Source organism: Arvicanthis niloticus, chromosome 2 (assembly GCF_011762505.2).
Source record: "Arvicanthis niloticus isolate mArvNil1 chromosome 2, mArvNil1.pat.X, whole genome shotgun sequence".
In the NCBI taxonomy this organism is placed as follows: Eukaryota; Metazoa; Chordata; class Mammalia; order Rodentia; family Muridae; genus Arvicanthis; species Arvicanthis niloticus.
Genome location: NC_047659.1, coordinates 16,768,396 through 16,787,271, shown reverse-complemented (window position 1 = coordinate 16,787,271; position 18,876 = coordinate 16,768,396). Strand labels below are relative to the sequence as shown.

The 18,876-nt window shown below is 41.2% G+C and overlaps 1 protein-coding gene across 16 annotated transcripts in view; it reads left to right on the top strand.

The window, feature by feature from the left end:
- The window catches only part of Nr6a1 (nuclear receptor subfamily 6 group A member 1), a 191,343-nt gene that overhangs the window by 160,137 nt on the left and 12,330 nt on the right, over positions 1 to 18,876 (top strand). For 13 of the 16 annotated variants that reach the window (XR_013108561.1, XR_013108562.1, XR_013108558.1 and 10 more), the window contains 4 exons: positions 5,232 to 5,287; positions 11,229 to 11,383; positions 13,584 to 13,811; positions 14,974 to 15,228. Coding sequence is in view for 10 of the 16 variants with exons in the window: in XM_076928679.1 (XP_076784794.1) it covers positions 5,232 to 5,287; positions 11,229 to 11,383; positions 13,584 to 13,811; positions 14,974 to 15,228 (694 nt within the window). In the remaining 6 variants the exon portion in view is untranslated. The remainder of the gene's footprint in view (positions 1 to 5,231; positions 5,288 to 11,228; positions 11,384 to 13,583; positions 13,812 to 14,973; positions 15,229 to 18,876) is intronic. The other 3 variants (XR_013108563.1, XM_076928681.1, XM_076928677.1) reach the window with 1 other exon arrangement.

Here is an 18,876-nt window from a genome sequence, read left to right as displayed (position 1 = left end):
GTGCTCTTAACCACTCAGCCATCTCTCCAGCCCTTTGACCCTTTTAAAAAAAAATTTTTAATGTCTATTATGGCCTTTATTTCAAATAGTTATTCATTTTCTTTGTCTTTAATAACATTGTTGATTTTTAAATCAAGTCGGTGATTTATGGATTAGTCTTCAATTTGAGTTTGTTAATTCCTTCACGTTACATATTTTGGGCAGGAATGTCATAGAAGTGATGTTACATCCTTAGTTTATATCAAACATAGCAAAAGCATTTGATATATTTGTTGCACTATTGCTGGTATTAACTTGAATCAGTAGAGTGAGATGATGTCACTTGTATAAAGGGCTCTGTAGTTAAAGATGTCCCATTTATGTTAAGAAATCAGGATTGGAAATCTCCCAGGAAACAGATCACAGAGGATCTTGACAATCTGACAAGTTCAGACTTAGCCGCTAGACTATTAAAATCCACCAACAGTTGTTGAACAAGGATTTGGTGTAGGCTCCATTTTCTGGTTGAAGAATGACATGTGAAGTCCAGTGTAGGAAAAGTGTGCATGCTGCTTCTGTGCAGATAAAGAAACGCTGCAGCTCTGTTTTCATAGGCTAGGACTGGAACCTCAGGAGAGGCTCTCCTGTAACACTGAGCTCTGTGTGTTGGTACGATTGGGAATTCAGGGTTAGCCTCAGCTATAGTTAGCTTGAGGCAAGCTTGGGCTACATGAGACCCCATCCCAACAAACTATAAAGAAAAAAATAATAAAATAAAGAATAAGAATAAGCACTTAAGAATTAGATTGAAGTTCCAGCTGTCATTTTTCCCTGTGCAGCTCTGAGCAGGTGTCTGCCTGGTTACCTCATCTGAGAAATGCATGGGGAGTTGTAAGAGCTAATGAAAGACTGTCTGACAGTGTATTATAGGCTTTGAAGTAGGTTTTATTTTAACAAAGACAAAGGCAGTTTCATGCTATCTTGACAGATTAATCTCTGATTAACGAGTATTATTGTTAACTTTATATTCTTTTTTAAACCAGCTTTTTTTTTTTTTTGAGGGGGTGGTGTTCAAGACAGAATTTCTATAAGTAGTCCTGGCTATCTTGGAACTCACTCTATAGACAAGGCTAGCCTTGATCTTAGAGATCTGCCTGTTTCTGCTTCCTGTGTGCTGGGATTAAAGGCATGAGCCACTACAACTAAGTATTTTAATACACAATAGAATAAATGTATAGTTAACAGTTTATATACCATCTAAAATTCTTATATTTCTACTATAAGACACTTGTAGTATAGAAAGTAAAACTGGGGAGAAGCCTAGATTCTAGGGCTGATTCTGCTGTTGAGTTTCTATATCTCTGTTGCTTTATTTCTCTGAGTCTCAGTGAGAATGGACTAATCTTGGGTTTTGCCCAAGATAATAGTATTTTAACACACAGTATCATGTGTACTTATTAAAGTCTGAGATGAGTGGTCCTTTAAACAACAGTAAGGTTTGCAAAGTCTTTCCTCACCTTCAGAACAGCGAGTATGAGATGTCTTCTGAAGTATGTCCACAGTTCTATCTGCCAGTGATAATAAGCCCTCCTTCTATAGCTGGGAGTTAAAGGTTAACATGTGAGATGTCATTATTGAAATTGGGAGTATTTCAGTATTGCCATTGACCCTGAAAGATGAGGAAAGTATTTTAAAGATTTTTAAAACTTGAAATTAGGTTGAAAGAGCAGTTCTGGGCAACAGTTAGTGTACATTTATTTTCAATATAGGCTATGTATGTTCTTCAAATTTAATAGGATCTGTTGTCCCTTATACAGATGACAGTATTAATACTCTTGCAAAGTTGAAAAGAGAATCTTGGTTTATTTAGCCCCTGTGCCCATAGTAAAGAGACTGATAAGGAATGGTTACTGTGAGCCTACTTTATCTACCAGCTTTTAGCCACACTGTTGGATATAAGATGACAAGAACCAATATTCCCTTTGCTGTTAATAACCCAGATTCAGAGGAATGAAGAAATTTGACCATAATTATACAGAACTGCAGGATTTAGACCCATACTTGTCTGTTCAGAAGTGTATAGTCTTTGAGCACACCAAGAATGTCTACTTGAAAGAAAATGCAATTCCTGTTAGCCTTTCATTGATACAGAAACGGTCATATTTGGAGCGCTCACCTTTTGAGGCAACACCCCCACCCCAAGGTTACTTAGCCAGACTTGTTTTCACATGGTAGGTTAGTTTACCTTTGGTGGTTGTTGCTAGTACTGCTTCCTTCAAGCCCTCATCACAGTTTGTGAGAAATGCTGCAGTGGGCCATATCACTCCCCTGCATTGCTGCCTGTCTCCAGGCTCATAGCTATACTCCACATGACCTGACAGCCTTGGCTTCCTAGGATCTCCCCATATTTGGTCTCTCTGGCCTCATTACTCACTATTCTTCCCACATATAACCCATCTTCCCTGGATGCTTTCTCCTGATTTAACCATTTGGCTTTGAGCCTTTCAGTACCACCCTCCCTCCCTCCCTCCCTCCCTCCCTCCCTCCCTCCCTCCCTCCCTTCTTTCCTTCCTTCCTTCCTTCCTTCCTTCCTTCCTTCCTTCCTTCCTCCCTTTTCCCTCCCTCCCTCCCTCCCTCCCTCTCTCTTTCTACTTATTTATTTTTATTTTTTTCAAGACAAAATGTCACTCTTTGTACCCTTGACTGTCTTGGAGCTCACTTTTTAGACCGAGTTGGCCTCAAACTCCTAGAGGCCTGTCTCTGCTTCCTACTTGCAAGGATTAAGGGAGAGCACCACTACCTCCTGTTGAGACTTTCAGTGTTGAGAACTGCACTGGCCTAAAAAATGTTGGGGCCTAGGCTGGCCCACTTTGGGCGGCCTAAAATGTTGAGGCCCTCTCCACTCCGCGCTTAGCGGCCACTGTATCCTGGCCCAAGCTGCCGCTCCGGTCCGCAGGTCAGGGTTCAGCAAGAGAGAGAGAGAGAGGACGGACTCGAAGAATGGAGACCAGACAGAGTGTGTTTCAATCCCGTTTATTCTTCAGTCTCTCTTCCTAGTCCAAGTCCCAAGTCTTGAGTTCCTAGTTCCTAGTTCCTAGTTGTACTCCTCCTAGTTCCTAGTTGTATTCAATCTCTGTTATTCCAAATTGTCCTCTTCCGAGTGTCTAATGTCTACTCCTCCTCCTAGTGTCTGAATCTCTGGCTTTTATATGTCTCACTTCTAAGCCATGCCTGTAAGTCGTGCCTTTAAGTCATGCCCTTAGGTCTTGTCTCTAGATCTGATTTCTAAATCACACTCTTAAGTCACACACCTTTAATCTCACACACCTTTAATCTCACACACCCAAGGAAAGTCCTGGGTATCTAAAGCAAGATGTTATCAGAGTGTGCTCAGCTGTTGTAGGCTATTATAATCTAAGTCTCATATCAGGGTATATGGCTCAAGATGGCTGCAAAGCTGATAGCTGCTTTCTGCTAAAAGTCGGCTCCCAACATTTCAGTTCACTCTTTATTAAACTTGAAGCAATCTTTTTCTACCTTCCTAAGTCCTCCTTTAAAATTCAGTTCAAAAGTTGTCTTTTTCTGAAGCCTTTCCCTGTGTTGTGCCTCCATATTAAGAACCTCCATTAAGTGATACAAAACATAGTGATACATGCCTTGCCTATAATGCCACACATAGGAGGAGATACCAAAAAGGAGTTCCAGGTCAGCCTCAGCCATAGTTCACACTCACTATATATAAGGTGTTCTCCTTTAATCCCAGCACTTGGGAGGCAGAGACAGGCAGATCTCTAGGCATTTTTGGCCAACCTGGTCTACAAAGCAAGTTCACAGCCTGTCTGTATTTATCTGTTTACACAAGATTATCTTTAATTTTTATTTATTTTATTTTATTTTATTTTTTTGGTTTTTCCAGACAGGTTTCTCTGTGTAGCCCTGGCTGTCCTGGAACTCACTCTGTAGACCAGGCTGGCCTTGAACTCAGAAATCCGCCTGTCTCTGCCTCCCAAGTGCTGGGATTAAAGGCATGTGTCACCACTGCCTGGCTATCTTTAAATTTTTAATTGATTGATTGATTAATAAAAAAACAAAACAATGATAATAATAGTAGTAATCATTGTTGATATTGTTCTGTTTGTCTGAAACTCTGGTCCCAGGGTATCTAGCACCCTTTGCCAGCTTCCCTGGGCACCTGGTACACTTAGTACACAAACATATATGCAGGCAAGACCCCTATATTCATAAAATAATAACAACCCCCCACCTAAGTATCATTTGGGGGCTGGATAAACAGCTCAATGGTTAAAAGCACATGCTACACTTCCAGAGGACCCAGGTAGTTCCCAGTATCCACATGATGAATACAACCATCTCTAACTCTGGTTCCTGAGGATCTGATGCCTCTTCTGACCTCCATGGGCACCAGGGGTGTGTGTGTGTGTGTGTGTGTGTGTGTGTGTGTGTGTGTGAGTTCCTTCAGCTTCAACTTCCTGCTTTTGTAAGGAGGAATTAGTGAGGCCAATGTTCCAACTAATAAAAAGTAAAAATTAAAAGCCATGTTCTCCAGGGCTGGGCATCTACCTGAATAGCAGAGTGCTTCTTCACATGTATGAACTGCTGGGTTCAAGTCCCAGAAACACAGTAATATGAAATAAATAAATCAAAAACCTTGTCATGATCCTTTAAGTTCAACTTAGGAAGAGAATAAAATATATTTTATACTATAATGTAGGTATTGTTCACTTCTCCCACTAAAACTCCCTGTAAAATGTCCCTCGGTCTTAAGATATGCCATATTCTGGAGGGATATTTGTAATTGGGACTTGTTAACAATGTCAGCATTTTTGCTGAATATCTTGAATGTGTACAGTATATATAATATACATCTAGTTAAGCCTTGGGGACCCAAAAGTATCTGCTGCTTATGGGGCAACGACAGTAATAAAGTACACTATGGGTCTAGAAAAGCCTGTCTTGAAATCTTAGTTTCACTACTTACTACATTTTACATTTAGCCACGTGTATGTATGTATGTGTGGTTGGTTGGTTGGTTGGTTGGTTGGTTGGTTGGTTGGTTTTGAAACAGGGTCTAACTATATGACTCTGGCTGTCCTGGAACTCACTATGTAGGCTAGCCTAGAAGGCACAGAAATCAGTCTGCCTCTGCCTACCAAGTGCTGGAACAGATAAGTTTTCATTTTGTTCATAAACAACCTTGAGTGTGCTTCTAACTGTCTTATGTTTTCTTATAGCTATCAGGGAAGATGGCATGCCTGGAGGCCGGAACAAGAGTATTGGACCAGTCCAGGTAAGTCCTGTACCCTCTCTCTCTTAGTGGGTTCTAGAAGCTTGGTAATGCAAATGCTCCTGTCAATGTTTACTTTGATCTTCTCCTCTGCCATGTTTGCTTTCACTTCGGTTAAAACTGCTTTTATAATCTGAATGTGAAAACACTTTTAAAGTCTTTTTTTTTTTTTAATAATGTGCATTGGTGTTTTGCCTGCAAGCATGTCTGGGTGAGGGTACCAGATTTTGGAATTACAGACAGAGCTTTCATGTGGGTGCTGGGAATTGTACCTGGGTCCTCTAGAAGAGCATTCAGTGCTCTTAACCACAGAGCCATCTCGCCATCCCCCACTTTTAAAGTTTTAACTGTTGGAGTTAATGGATTCAAGCTCTTCTTATGACCTCTCAATCTTTCCTAAAATTTCATAGGCAATGAATTCAATTCTGATTCTAAACCATTCAAAAAGTTATTCTTCCACTTTGAACCATCACTTAAAGTTATAGGTAACTTAGCCTGCCAGAAATCAGCAAAAATCACCTTGTTGTTCATGTTCTTAGTTGTAAAATAGGAATAATAATATTCCAGTCTGTCCCATAGGTATCTACCAAGTTCCTACTCTGCTGCTCTATATACTGTGGGCTCAGTCTAATGAGAGGGACAGATAGTAGATAGATACCAAGGTACAATGAGAGCTAAAAGAAGATGCCCAGGAAAGCTTCCTTTGGAGACTGGAAACACTGAGGAAATGGTTCCTTAAGGTGCTTTTGAAGTGATTCTTGAAGGGGAAGGAAGAAGTAGGTGTGTTAAGAATCTAAGCAAGGTTTATCAAAGCTAAAGAGAATGGACTGAAATGACCCAAAGATCCTTACAGAATCACAGAGGAATTCAATGAAACTGGAGCATTGCACACATGTAGAGTGGCAGCAAATAAGGCAGAGTCCTTGAACTTCGATCAGTTCTCTAAAGAATGACCTCAACTGTCTTTACCATGTCTCCTAAGTAAATCATTTGTGGGACCAGCCTGCACTTCCTGTTCTTACTTGCTAGCAGAAGAGCCTCCTGACTTAAGGGAATTGGATATATTTTATGATGCACTCATCAAATGAATTCCCAAGCACATGAAGAGCTGGGATCAGTTTTGTGAATTTTTGCTGTGTGCCAAGAATCAATCACTTTTGCAAATAAGGGAGAGTGTCATATAGAGATTTGCATTTCAGAAAAAAATACTTTGGGAATGGTTTAAGATGGATTTGCAGAGAGATACATATATTCAAAGAGATACAGGTAATAGTTTGAAGTAGGACAGTGAGCATAGATCAGAAGTGGGAAACAGAACCAAGAAATAATTCATAAGAAAATTAATAGAATTTCTTCAGTTAAGTATAAACAAATGAAAGACAAGAACCCAGGGATATGTACTGACACATGGGAAATTTCCTGCTGTGGGAATATACACAATGCACTAAAACCAGGGTGTGCATATTTGTATAAAACTTCTAACTTTACTGTTTTGATTTGCTTAATCAAGCATTTTATGCCTGTTATTTATCTCTTGAAAATTAATTTATTTAAGTCTATACTAAAAACAACTTGTGATTGCTTGCGTCTCTCTCTCTCCCCCTCTTCCCCTCCCTCCCTCCCCCCTCCCTCCTTCTCTCTCTCTCTCTCTCTCTCTCTCTCTCTCTCTCTCTCTCTCTCTGGTGTGTGTGTGTGTATTACATGCGTGGAGGGGGTGCTGTCATCCATGTAGGCACTTGTGGAGGACAGATGTTGAGTTTGAGATGTCTTTATTTACTTCACTGCCTTATTTTTGAGACAAGGTCTTTCACTAAACCTCGAGCCTGCTATTGCCGTTACACTGCCTGACCAGAGCCCAGGCATGCACCTGCACTAAGATTACAGGCACACATCACTACACCTGGCTTTTCTGTGGGTATTGGGGATCTGAAGTCATACTCTCTTACTTGCACAGCAAACACTTTACTCATTGTGCTCTCTTAATTTTTATATCAGTGTCTTTAACTCTGTGCCCAGTGGATTGGAGTTATTTCATCTTGCAGGACTAAAAGCTCTATTTGTTGAATTCACCATTCTTGCAGATGCTGGCTCCTTACTTCTGGTTGCACAGACTGCCTTTCAAGGGTTGACTGTTGGCTGTGCAGGAGCTTGGGCACAGTCCAGCTTCTCTAGTTTTGCTTTTGTTGCCTGAGTTTTGATGTCTTTTTTTTTTTTTTATTTATTTAATATATGAGTGCTCTGCTGCATATTCATCTGCCTGCCTGCAGAGGGCATCAGATCTCCCTATAGGTGGTTGTAAGCCACCATGTGGTTGCTGGGAATTGAACTCAGGATCTCTTAACCGCTGAGCCATCTCACCAGCTTCTGGGCTTTTGATGTCTCATCCATGAAATTGTTCCCAAGACCATCCTTAAAAGGTTTTTCTTCTGTTTTCTTCCAGGAATTTTACAGTTTCAGACCTTACATTTAATAAACTTTGAGTTGATCTTTGTGTGTAGTATAAGACAAGAAGGCTCTCTTTTTCCTTTTTTACTCCTGCCTGCATACATGTAACTGCTGTTTGCCTGGCACTGTTAGTTGAAGAGATTATTCTTTCCCTACTGTGTAGTCCTGTGCCTTTGTTGAATATCATTTGACCATATACTTGTGAGTGTAGTTTATTGAGGTATAAATCTGTGCTACCATGTTTGAGTACTGTAGCTCTGAAGTATGCTTTAAACCAGGAAGTGTGTAGTCTCCAGCTGCATTATCCTTTAAGATTATCCTGGCTGCTTGGAGTCTTTTTGCATATTGATTTTAGGATGCTTTTTAAATTTTAGTTTTAAGTTGTCCACAAATATGTTCGTATGTAACTTGTGACAGTGGCATTTTTATGTTTTTTACTCTGTAGGTCTTTTATCCTCTTATAACTTTTTTGTTACATTTGTATGCTATTCTATGTGGAATTATTTTCTTAAAAATTTCTTTAGATTGTTTATTGATAGCATATGGCAAAATAATTGGTTGATTGTGTATTTTACAACTTTGTTGAATTTATAGGATCTTAAGAAATTTCTACTTCACATCCTCTGTGAACACAGATAATTAACTTCTTTCTGTTTAGATGCCTTGCATTTCTTTTTCTTATTTAATTGCTTGGGCTGCAATTTCCAATATTCCATTGAATAAGAGTACTGAGGTGGGCACCTTTATTTTGCTCTCGAGTTTAGAGGAAAATCTTTCAATATTCAACATCTGACACTAGCTTTGGATCTTTAATGTCTGACCCTAGTCATTCTTTTCATATTTAGGTGTAATAGATCATCTACTGTGGAAAATTCTTAAATATTTTCACAATGAAAAAAAAGATCCTCTAGTACCACCCTTTCACAGGGGTCACCTACAACCATCAGAAAACACAGATATTTACATTATAACTTATAATAGTAGCAAAATTATTACAGTTATAAAGTAGCAGTGAAACTAATGTTATGGTTGGGTCACCACAACATAAGGAACTGTATTAAAGGGTCACAGCTCTAGTAGCACCTGATGCATTCTTAGTGCTGTGTAAGTCCGCTCTGCCAGGGGACTCTTAGCTCATAGAAGAATAAACTGTTTCTTTCAGAACTGAGATACCAATGCTCATAAAAACCATTTCATTTGCTGCTGCGTTTGGTTTTTATACTGGACATACTGTTTTGTTCTCCCTATTTATTAATGATGTGTTAGAGCAGTGATCTGTAAGTTCTCAACTGGGTCCACCTGCCTCTGCCCTCTGAGTGCTGGAGTTAAAGGTGTGTGCATTATGCCCAGCTTATGTTTAGCTATTCTCAATAAAGGAGAGATGGGGTTTTCATTTTATTGAAAAAATATTTTGTGTCATATTTTATAACTTTATCTTGGGTTAACTTCCAAATCTGTCTGACTTAGACCTGCATACTTCTTTGTTCTAGCTGCAGTGTGATAGCCATGAGCTACAAAAGAATATTACCTCTTTTGCAGCAGATAAACTGAAACACAGACAGCTTGTGGGACTTGACTTGCCCAGAAGCATCTAACTGGGAAATAACAAATGAAGTCTGAACCAGGTTAAGCATTCCCAACAAGTTCTGCCCTCCATGTTGTCGGTGTATCTGTGATTGCACACAGTCCTGCACCATGGGGTTATAGGAGAGCAGTGTCCAACTCCCAGCTGGAGTAAACTGTCTTCACGGGTCAGCTCTTTGCACCCAGCCAGTCTGTCTCATGCCCTTCAAGCTCTGTTCTTGTCACCACCATCAGTCAGGCTGCAGTGATTTCATGGTTTGTTTTTTATGTTGTATTTATGACTTAATTTTCAGAAACAATTACTCCATTTTAATGTATACACCAAATGATTTCAGACCAACTCCTTTGTTTATCTACTAGTTAAATCCTTCTGCCCTCTAGTCTCATTAACATTTGGTTCTTTTTTAAAAACTTTTATTATTTCTATGTATGTTTTTACACGTGTGTGCCCATACATGCTCACATGTATGATGTGTGTGTTTTTTAAGCATAATTCATAATTTATTGTTGGAGGTTAGAGGACAGCTTTGTGGAGTCTGATCTCCCCTTCCACCTTTCTATAGGTTCTAGGCATGGAACTCAAGTCCTCAGGCTTGCATGGCAAGCGCTGTTACCTGCTGAGCCCTCTCACTGGTCCTACTAGCTTAGATTTCTAAAAGCTTCTGTTTATGATCATAACAGTTCATGGTTTTCTCAGAGACTGCTAGTGCAGATAAGCATACAAGTTTGAGCCAGACAGGTCTGGGAGAAAATGGCCTTTGAGGTTTCCGTAGAAACAACATATAAAAATTCCTCTGACTCCTCTTCCTTAGTACTTTGCTGTATTGACTGTGACCAGATAGGCCTCAGCCCTAGGTTAGAAACTATCAAAGATAATTTGTTCTCTATGGAGTACCGGATTGATTACTAACATTTGTATTCCTTCCTCATACCCCTGACCACATCTAGGCATACAATATGACTTTAATGTAAGGCATGATTCCTCAAGTTTTATTTAATAGACTTGGGGATATCTTTCTTTAAAAAAAAAAATCCATATGAAAGTACATATCAGTACTTAGTAAATAAACACTTACTTACTCAATATCCATGTATTGAGTACTTCTTTTCTAGGTCCTATTGTGGTCTTAAGTATTACAGAGGGTGTTTTGTAATATGTTACTATAAGTGTTCTATAATAATGACAGCCCAGTATCTATCGTGACACACACCTATAGTCTGAGCTACTTTGAAGACTAAAGCAGAAAGACTGCTTGACTCTAGGAATTTAAGCCAAACTTGGGCACTGTAACAAGACCCTCTTTCAAAAGAAACAACAACCCAGAAATGATGATATTGTGATTCTCAGTGCTTCCAGAGTTGTTACTCTTGTTAGGCTCCTTTCTAAGTATCTGATTTGATTAATCCTCACAAGAATCAAAAGAGGTAGGGCTTTTGTTCCATCTACCAAACAGATGGAGGTACTTAGCTTCAGATAATTCAGTAACTTCCCCAAGGTTGTACTACAAGTGGTATATTCTGGATTTGAATATAGGTCTGCCTCCAGAATTTACACCATTAACCACAATACTGTACTTCCTTTCTCAGAATCCACATAATTATGAGTGGGTAAATAACAGTAGATAATTTCACAAAGGAGAGAATACTTATTATTGGGTTGGGCAGGTAGGAGATTGTCATTGAAAATGGAGTTTCAGTTAGGAAAGTAAAGACTCAAAAGTGGCTTGAAGGTAAAGTAAATGGCCAAGAGGAAAGTAGTAATAAACCGTGGTTCCTAGATCGTGTCCAGATATACTGGGCATATCCAATGGAGTCTGAAGATTATGAGAGACCTTGAGTATAAACTCTGATTCCTAAAAGAGAACAGAAGGGATCTGTGGCCCCAAAGCTAACATGTATTCATTTCTTGTCAAAGATATCAGAAGAAGAAATTGAAAGAATCATGTCTGGACAGGAGTTTGAGGAAGAAGCCAATCACTGGAGCAACCATGGTGATAGCGACCACAGTTCCCCTGGGAACAGGGCTTCAGAGAGCAACCAGCCCTCACCAGGCTCCACACTGTCATCCAGGTGAGCTAAAAGCAAACCCAGTATCATTATCTAGGTCCCATACAATGAGTAATCCTCCAAAGAACTGCTGGTAGAGTACTCCTCTGCCTGACTGCCTCAGCCTTCCTGCCCTTGTGCCCTCAGGCTCAAAATGGTGTAGGATCAGGTCTTTAACAAAGACCAAAATAAAACATCAGCCATCTCTTTTGCAGACTTCTAAATGCCATTTCTGTGCATGTCCACTTCATTTAGCAGTAACATTTCGATAGACTGTTGAACTGAGTTACAGTTTTTCTGACTTGCCAGAGTTGTTATTGTGGAATTAAAGATTAAAGCCTCTTGAGGCAATCATGCTTTCTTAAGTTAGCTAATAGTTATAAGTATAGCTTTGAGCTATCTTGGAAGGGCTCCTTACCTCAGAAATCTTTCATATAAGACAAAATTTAACAGATTTTTTTTTCATGAACTGTCACAGTAGGGGACTACAGAATGACTGAAAAGTTAACAGCACTGGCTGCTCTTCCACTGGTCCTGAGTTCAGTTGCCAGCAACCACATTGGTAGCTAATAACCATCTGTAATGGAATCCAGTGACCTCTCCTAGCATGCAAACAAAACATGCAGACAGAGCACTCATACATAAATAAGTAAACTATCACAGAATAGATAGAGCCTATAGAGATAGCTCAGTTGGTAAAGTGATTGATCTGCAAATGTGAGGCCCCTAAGTTCAATCTCCAGCACCCGCATAAAAGCTAGGTGTGTGAGGAACAAATGGATTTTTGTCTCCACGATACTAGAGAAACAGGAGGATCACCGGGGCTCACTGGCTAGCTAACTTAGCTGAATCAGTATGCTCCAGGTCCTGTTAGACCCTGTGTCAGAAGCATAAGGTGGAGAGAGGTTGAGAAAGACATTTGATGTCAACTTCAGGCCTACACACAACATGCACAAACACATACACAAATGATAAAGGAAAGAAATTCTCTCTTTTAAAAAGGTCATTTCAGGACAGATAGGGCTTCATAGAGCTGGTCTCCAAACAAACAAATAAATAAATAATAAAAATGTTAAAAGTCATATAGTTAGTATTTAGACTTTGTAAGCCTGGCCTGGGTCTCAGCTCCCCACCTCTGCTTTAGTGGCTCAGAAGCAGGACAGCACACACCCTATATAAAGCAGTGAGTATGGCTTTATTCAAGTAAAACTTTAAATTTACCAAAAATAGGTCCTGGGCTAGATCTGGCCTATAGGTGCAGTTTGCCAAACTCAGTTATAGGAGATAAATCCAGGAAAGCTAAATGATTTTTAAAATGTTAATTAGCAACGGGCTGGTAAGATGGTTCATCAAGTAAAGGCGCCTGCTCCAAGCCTGACTACCTGAGACAACCCAGAGCCCACATGGTGGAAGACGAAAACTCCCATAGTTGTCCTTTCACACGTGCATTGTGGCATTCACTCACTCTTGCACATGTGTAAATATTTTTTATAGCTAATTGGAAAAATGGCGGTTTCTCCAAAGGAGATGAAACAGGGAACAATCTTCTTCAGAGGCAACTAGAGTTTTCTATTCCATTCAGTCGTATCCCTGTTCTTTCTTTTTTAATAGTTAGGGACTTACGGACCTCAGGATATACTTCGTGCTTGATACTAGATTAGGGTTTTAGACTAATTAAGTCCACTTAGCCTGTCCTATGCCATTGTTTTCCTAACAGTAAAGCAACAATAAAAGCATACATTTTTGTCACCATAAATTACTAGTATATATTAAAAATTCTTCAAAGCTGGGCCTTGTGATGAAGATCTACTGTCCAGCTATCTAGGCGGCTAAGGCTCCTGAGCTACAGTGTAAGTTCAAGGTTAGCCCTCCAACTTAGTGAGACCCTGTCCCAAATTATGCTAAAAGAGGACTAGTATATAGCACAGTAGCAGAGCACCTGCCTAGCATGAGCAAGGTGTTAGGTGTGACATCAGTACAAAGCTTCATCCAATTCATAGTTATTTATACCCCCTATTCTGCTGGTCACATGGTAAGCCCACACAGAATTCTTGTCTCGTAGGTGGAATTTAATAGCGTAGACATGTATGTAACCTTTGATTCGTCCTATACCTTGATTATTTACAGACTTCATGACCAGAGAACAACTCATCTCCAACTTACTCTCTTTGAGCAGGTATTCAACCTGCCATGGCTTTTCCTGATATGAAGCTTTTCTCTCCAGTAGGTCTGTGGAACTAAATGGATTCATGGCATTTAGGGATCAGTACATGGGGATGTCGGTGCCTCCACATTATCAATACATACCACAGCTTTTTAGCTATTCCGGCCATTCACCACTTTTGCCCCCACAAGCTCGAAGCCTGGATCCTCAGTCCTACAGTCTGATTCATCAGCTGATGTCAGCTGAAGACCTGGAGCCATTGGGCACACCTATGTTGATCGAAGATGGGTGAGTGAATTCTGCCCTATTTGGCCCCTTGTAGTCTCAAAATGTCCCTACCATGCATCAGTTGTGTCCCAGCTTTATCACTGAAGGCTTTGGTCCTTCATGTTTCCTTAGTAATATTTTCTCAGAGAAGTCAGGTTACTTTTCAGTTCCTGTGAAATTGAGATAGCAGGGCCTTCATTTCTCATTGGGTCTAAGTAAACCAAGCTCTGGAATATTTGCTCTTGTGCCTTCTGGCACAAAATTAGGCTCTATATCAGGCCTAGGGTTTTTAAATCATTCAACCCCTAACTGGTTTTGACCTGTCTATATCCCTAGCCAACAGGACCATGAGTAACCAATGGCACATGACTGACAGTCTCTGGTGTAGGCCTGAATATGTGGAAGACATCTCAGTCTGCATTTAGTTCTACTTGAGTAGAAAACATGGGTTGCTAGAATCTTAATCTAATGCCTCCCAGAGGTTGGGTATCCTGAGCTCTTAAACTAGGCTCCAGTTTCAGAAGAGGAGACGTAAATGTATGAGGAAGAGGGTAACAAGGGACCACCATGGACCTTGAGAAGAATGAAAATGAGACTCAGAGACCTCACCTTGGGCTAAAGTAGTTTATAGGAAAGGCTGAGCAATTCTGGTTCCTGGACCATCACCACCAGGGGGCACAGTGAGAACAGGAAAGGCTTCTGAAATGCCTCTGTTCTCCTCAGCTTTTCTTCTGCCTCTGGCCCTTGGGCATGTTTGGCTTTGGGTTTTGTTTCTGTTTTCCTTCATATGTAGGTGTTGTTCCTTATACTGAGTATGCTCCAGACTCAACCCATTGAAGTTTACATTGCTAAAATTAGAACAGGAATGAGTAAGAATTTTCTTCTAAGGCTTGAAACATCAGAGAACACCACCATTAAGAGTGATATTTCCTCATAATTCCAGAAGTTTCTAAGCCCTCTTTCCCCTCAGCAGCCTCTTCTCACCAGATCACCTCACTGTGCCCTCTCCACTTCTCCACCTCAGTTTTTTGCTGGCCTCAACCCTACCCCTTTATAAGAAGTTGAGTGAAACTGGAAATTTGTGGTCAAGGGCAAGAGGCCTACTACCAAGGAATACCCTCTCCTGTGCTCCTAGCCTCACTCTCTGGCTGATAGAAGTGACTCTGTCCTGTCCCTTCCCCAGGTATGCTGTGACACAGGCAGAACTGTTTGCTCTGCTTTGCCGCCTGGCTGATGAGTTGCTCTTTAGGCAGATTGCCTGGATCAAGAAGCTGCCTTTTTTCTGTGAGCTCTCAATCAAGGATTACACGTGTCTCCTGAGCTCTACATGGCAGGAGCTAATCCTGCTCTCGTCCCTCACTGTTTACAGCAAGCAGATCTTTGGGGAGCTGGCCGATGTCACTGCCAAGTACTCACCCTCTGATGAAGAACTGCACAGGTGAGAGCGCTGACTGGGAAGGCTGTCCAGAATAACCAAACCGCCATCCTCCGTGTGAGGCAAGGCTGCCTAGCCTCCAAAGGAGGAGCATTAAGTCCCACAGACCTAAATTGTAACCCTTACCCTGTCACATACTAGCTTTGTGTTGTCAGCCAGTCATAGGTTCTAAATGGATAGACTAGGTGGTACAGCAAGTCCCTCTCCCACAAAGCGAGGATGGCGAGTAAGTGCCATGCAGTCAGACTGGCAGAGTGCTGGGCTATTGCTTTAAGTGTTTATCTAGATTAGTAGGATGGTATATCTGATAAAAACAAAAATCTAAATTCTAACCTTAAGGGACTCAAGGGACAAGTCATCTTGGTATCAGTTGTAGGCAGCTTTATATTACTGATTCTCTCACAGCTAATGGTAGCCTAGGTGCCATTGTACTTGTTTAGGATGAGGAAGTTGAAGTTCATAGACTCCAGTCCTTCAGGGATTTAGATTTCAGTCTACAGCCTAGCCTTGAGGTTGTCCCACAACTTCGCATCCCCACCCCTACAGCCTGCCTGACTGCTTAGGCTCTGCTGTGGTACCTGAGGCACAGTGAGGTATTAAGAGCACAGGACTGACCAAGCAGACTCCTGGCTGTTGTCTGCCTTAAGGTTCTCTTGTAGCTGACCAACATCTCTAACTCCTCTAGGACAGCTCTTTTCCTCCATGCTGTTTCCATAACCTGTCCAAATACTACTTTACTCACTTTCTTTGAAGATTTAGGGCAGACAAGACCCTTGATTTCTGATCCCCAAATTAAGACAAGTATTTCTTTCAGTAATTTCTCTGATTTATTAATTTATTCATATGAAATGTCTTATATAGCTTAATTCACATTTAAATACACATTTCAGTAAACCACCTTTTTTGGGACAGTTTAAATAATAGAAGTTATATGATTTAAAGGTACCCAGAACAAGGATAAATGAGATATGGAGAAAATAGGGTACCAGCTTCTATAATTCTCTTCACAGGTCAAGGTGTGCATCAGTCCCCACCATCCTATATAGTACATAAAGACAAGGCCCACACTTAAGGAGAGAGCAAAGCTGCGTCAAGGCCTTTAGGAGCTCTGTGTACCGCTGAGTGAGACTCTAGAAACTAGCTCTCTCCCTTGCTTTTCTAGCGTTACCTTGCTCGCTGTTTTTAGGGTGCACCTACCTGACATTTTGTCCTACCAACAGATGACCCAACCCCTTGTCTATAGCCTCTAATGCATTGTTTATATCAGATTTCTGGCTCTAGCTCAAAACTTTGGATTGAAGAGCTAATTGGATAGCAGTAAGCTTGCTGTAATATGGTTGGTTTGTAGACTTGGCCTCAGGAAGTCCAGCTTCCCTGCTTGCCTGGGATCTACTAGCTCTTCCTGGGACTAACTACCTGTGGTGGTGGTGGTGGTGGTGGTGGTGGTGGTGGTGGTGGTGGTGGTGGTGGTGGTGGTGGTGGTGGTGGAGGAGGAGGAGGAGGAGGAAGTAGAAGAATGATCAATCTCTAAGTTATGCTCCCTGAAGCATGAACTGTTTTCCAAGCAGATACTCTGCAGGTATTCCATATGTTGGGAGTTGGGGGCAAGGCTTCTAGGAACAGAGAACATGTAGATAAAGTATTTGTTTTTCATTCCTTTTTCTCTCCTTCTTTCCCTCCCTTAATGTCTAGTTCCATAGATTTAAACCCAGGGTCTTACAAGTGCTATGTAAGTGCTCAATCATTGAGATGACATCCCCAACCCCTTCTCATTTATTTTGAGATAAGATCTCACTAAATTTCCCAGGCAGACTTCAAACTTAGAATTCTCCTTCCTTAATCTTCTGAGTACCACACCTAGCTTAGACATGTTTTAAGTTCCAATTCTTATTTTATAGTAGCAGATACAATCTATAATGCAAGGTCATATTGAATAAATTTCAGAGGGTGTAAGGATTATTCAAACACTGACTAAGTAAGGGAAGAGGGGTGTACTTGCATACTGGGCTTACCACGAGAATAGACATTTGAGCTGCATTTTGAAGTGAGAATTTTCTAAGTATGGAATAGAGGGCAATATGAAGGCAGGAGACTAAAAGGACTCCTATAAGAGGTGGGCGTGGTGGCTCATGTCTTTAGTCCCAGAACTAGGCCGAGACAGACAGACTCTGAGTTCAAGGTCAGCCTGCTCTACAGAGCAAGTTCCAGGATACTCGAGGATACACAGTAAGACCCTGCCTAGAAAGAGTCAGGGAGGGAGGGAGAGAGGGAGGGAGGGTCACCTAAAAATAATCTTAGGTGACTGTATGTTTCCAAAATCAGTCCTGAGTATTAGGATACAGGGAGCAGAAAACTGAGGGAAGAGAAGTGAATGGAGACAAAAGTACAGACAAGGCAGTTCACAGAGGTGCACTAGAAAACATACATACCTGTAATGCCAGCACCTTTGGAAATGGAGTTAGGAAGAGCATGAGTTTGACGCCCACCTAGACTGCATGAAACTTTGGGTGGAGGTGGTGGTGGTGGTGGTTTGGGGGTTTGGGGGTTTGTTTGTCTTTTGAGAAAGGGTTTTTTTTTTTTTTGTTTTTTTGTTTTGTTTTTTGTTTTGTTTTTTTTATGTAGCATATTGGCTGTCCTGGAACTTGCTCTGTAGACCAGGCTGCCTCAAACTCACAGAGATACTCCTTCCTGCCTCTGCCTCCTGGGTGTTGGAATTAAAGATGTATACCACCACCTTCTTTGGTTTCTTTGTTTTTGTTTTAATAAGAAGAAAAGAAGACTTTGGATTTGTTGTGTTGGACAGGTTGCGTTTGAGAAGGTGTTCGGTGTGGGCAAGAATAGAGCATGGTTGAGCGAGAGACTACTCCGTGGAAAGGAAAACAGGGCAGGATGACACAATAGTGACTTGGGAAGAGATGGCAGCACCAAGATAGGGATGTCAGGGATGTGGCTTCAGGAGGACTCTGTGAGTAAGGAAGGCGTGGGCCTAAATTGTCTTAGCTCGGACCAAGCCCTGGGAAGAACATGGCGGGTGATAAAAGCCATTCTGTGTTGGCTTGAGTGTCTTGAAGTCTGAGTTGCATATAGGAAGGACCAGGAGGTCATCAGATGTGGAAGTTGAGCCTCTGGGGTTAGGTTAATCACTGCCAAGCATCCCCTTTCTGCTAGAATTCCAGGGTGAGGAGTCTAATTGGCCATAGCTCTTCCCTACTTTGCTGTACTACTCCCACTCCCCCAGGCAGCCTTTGCTTCTTCACAGCTCTGAGTGTGAGTGCCTGCTGTCAGGAGAAAGCTCCCCAGGTGATGCATGGCCAGCTCCTTTTCTCTTCTCAATACTGAATCAAGTTTATGGTGCCTACTCCTCATCAGACTGTTATCAGACAGAGAGCTGGACAAATGTGATTTAAAGCAGATTGTAGCACCAGCCAGTGACTGCTCCTAGCCCTAATCAACACCCTTTCACTCCCTGGAGAAGATGCTTTGAGTTAGATGGACTTTAATGGGTACTAGTTCTCCAGCTGGGGAAACACAGCCATTTTGCTCCTTTTTACAGAAGAATGTCAACTATAGAGACACTGCGAGTGTTAAACAAACAACAGGGTTTGTTGCACCAATTTTATTATTGTTTTATTTATATTATTGTTGAGTCCT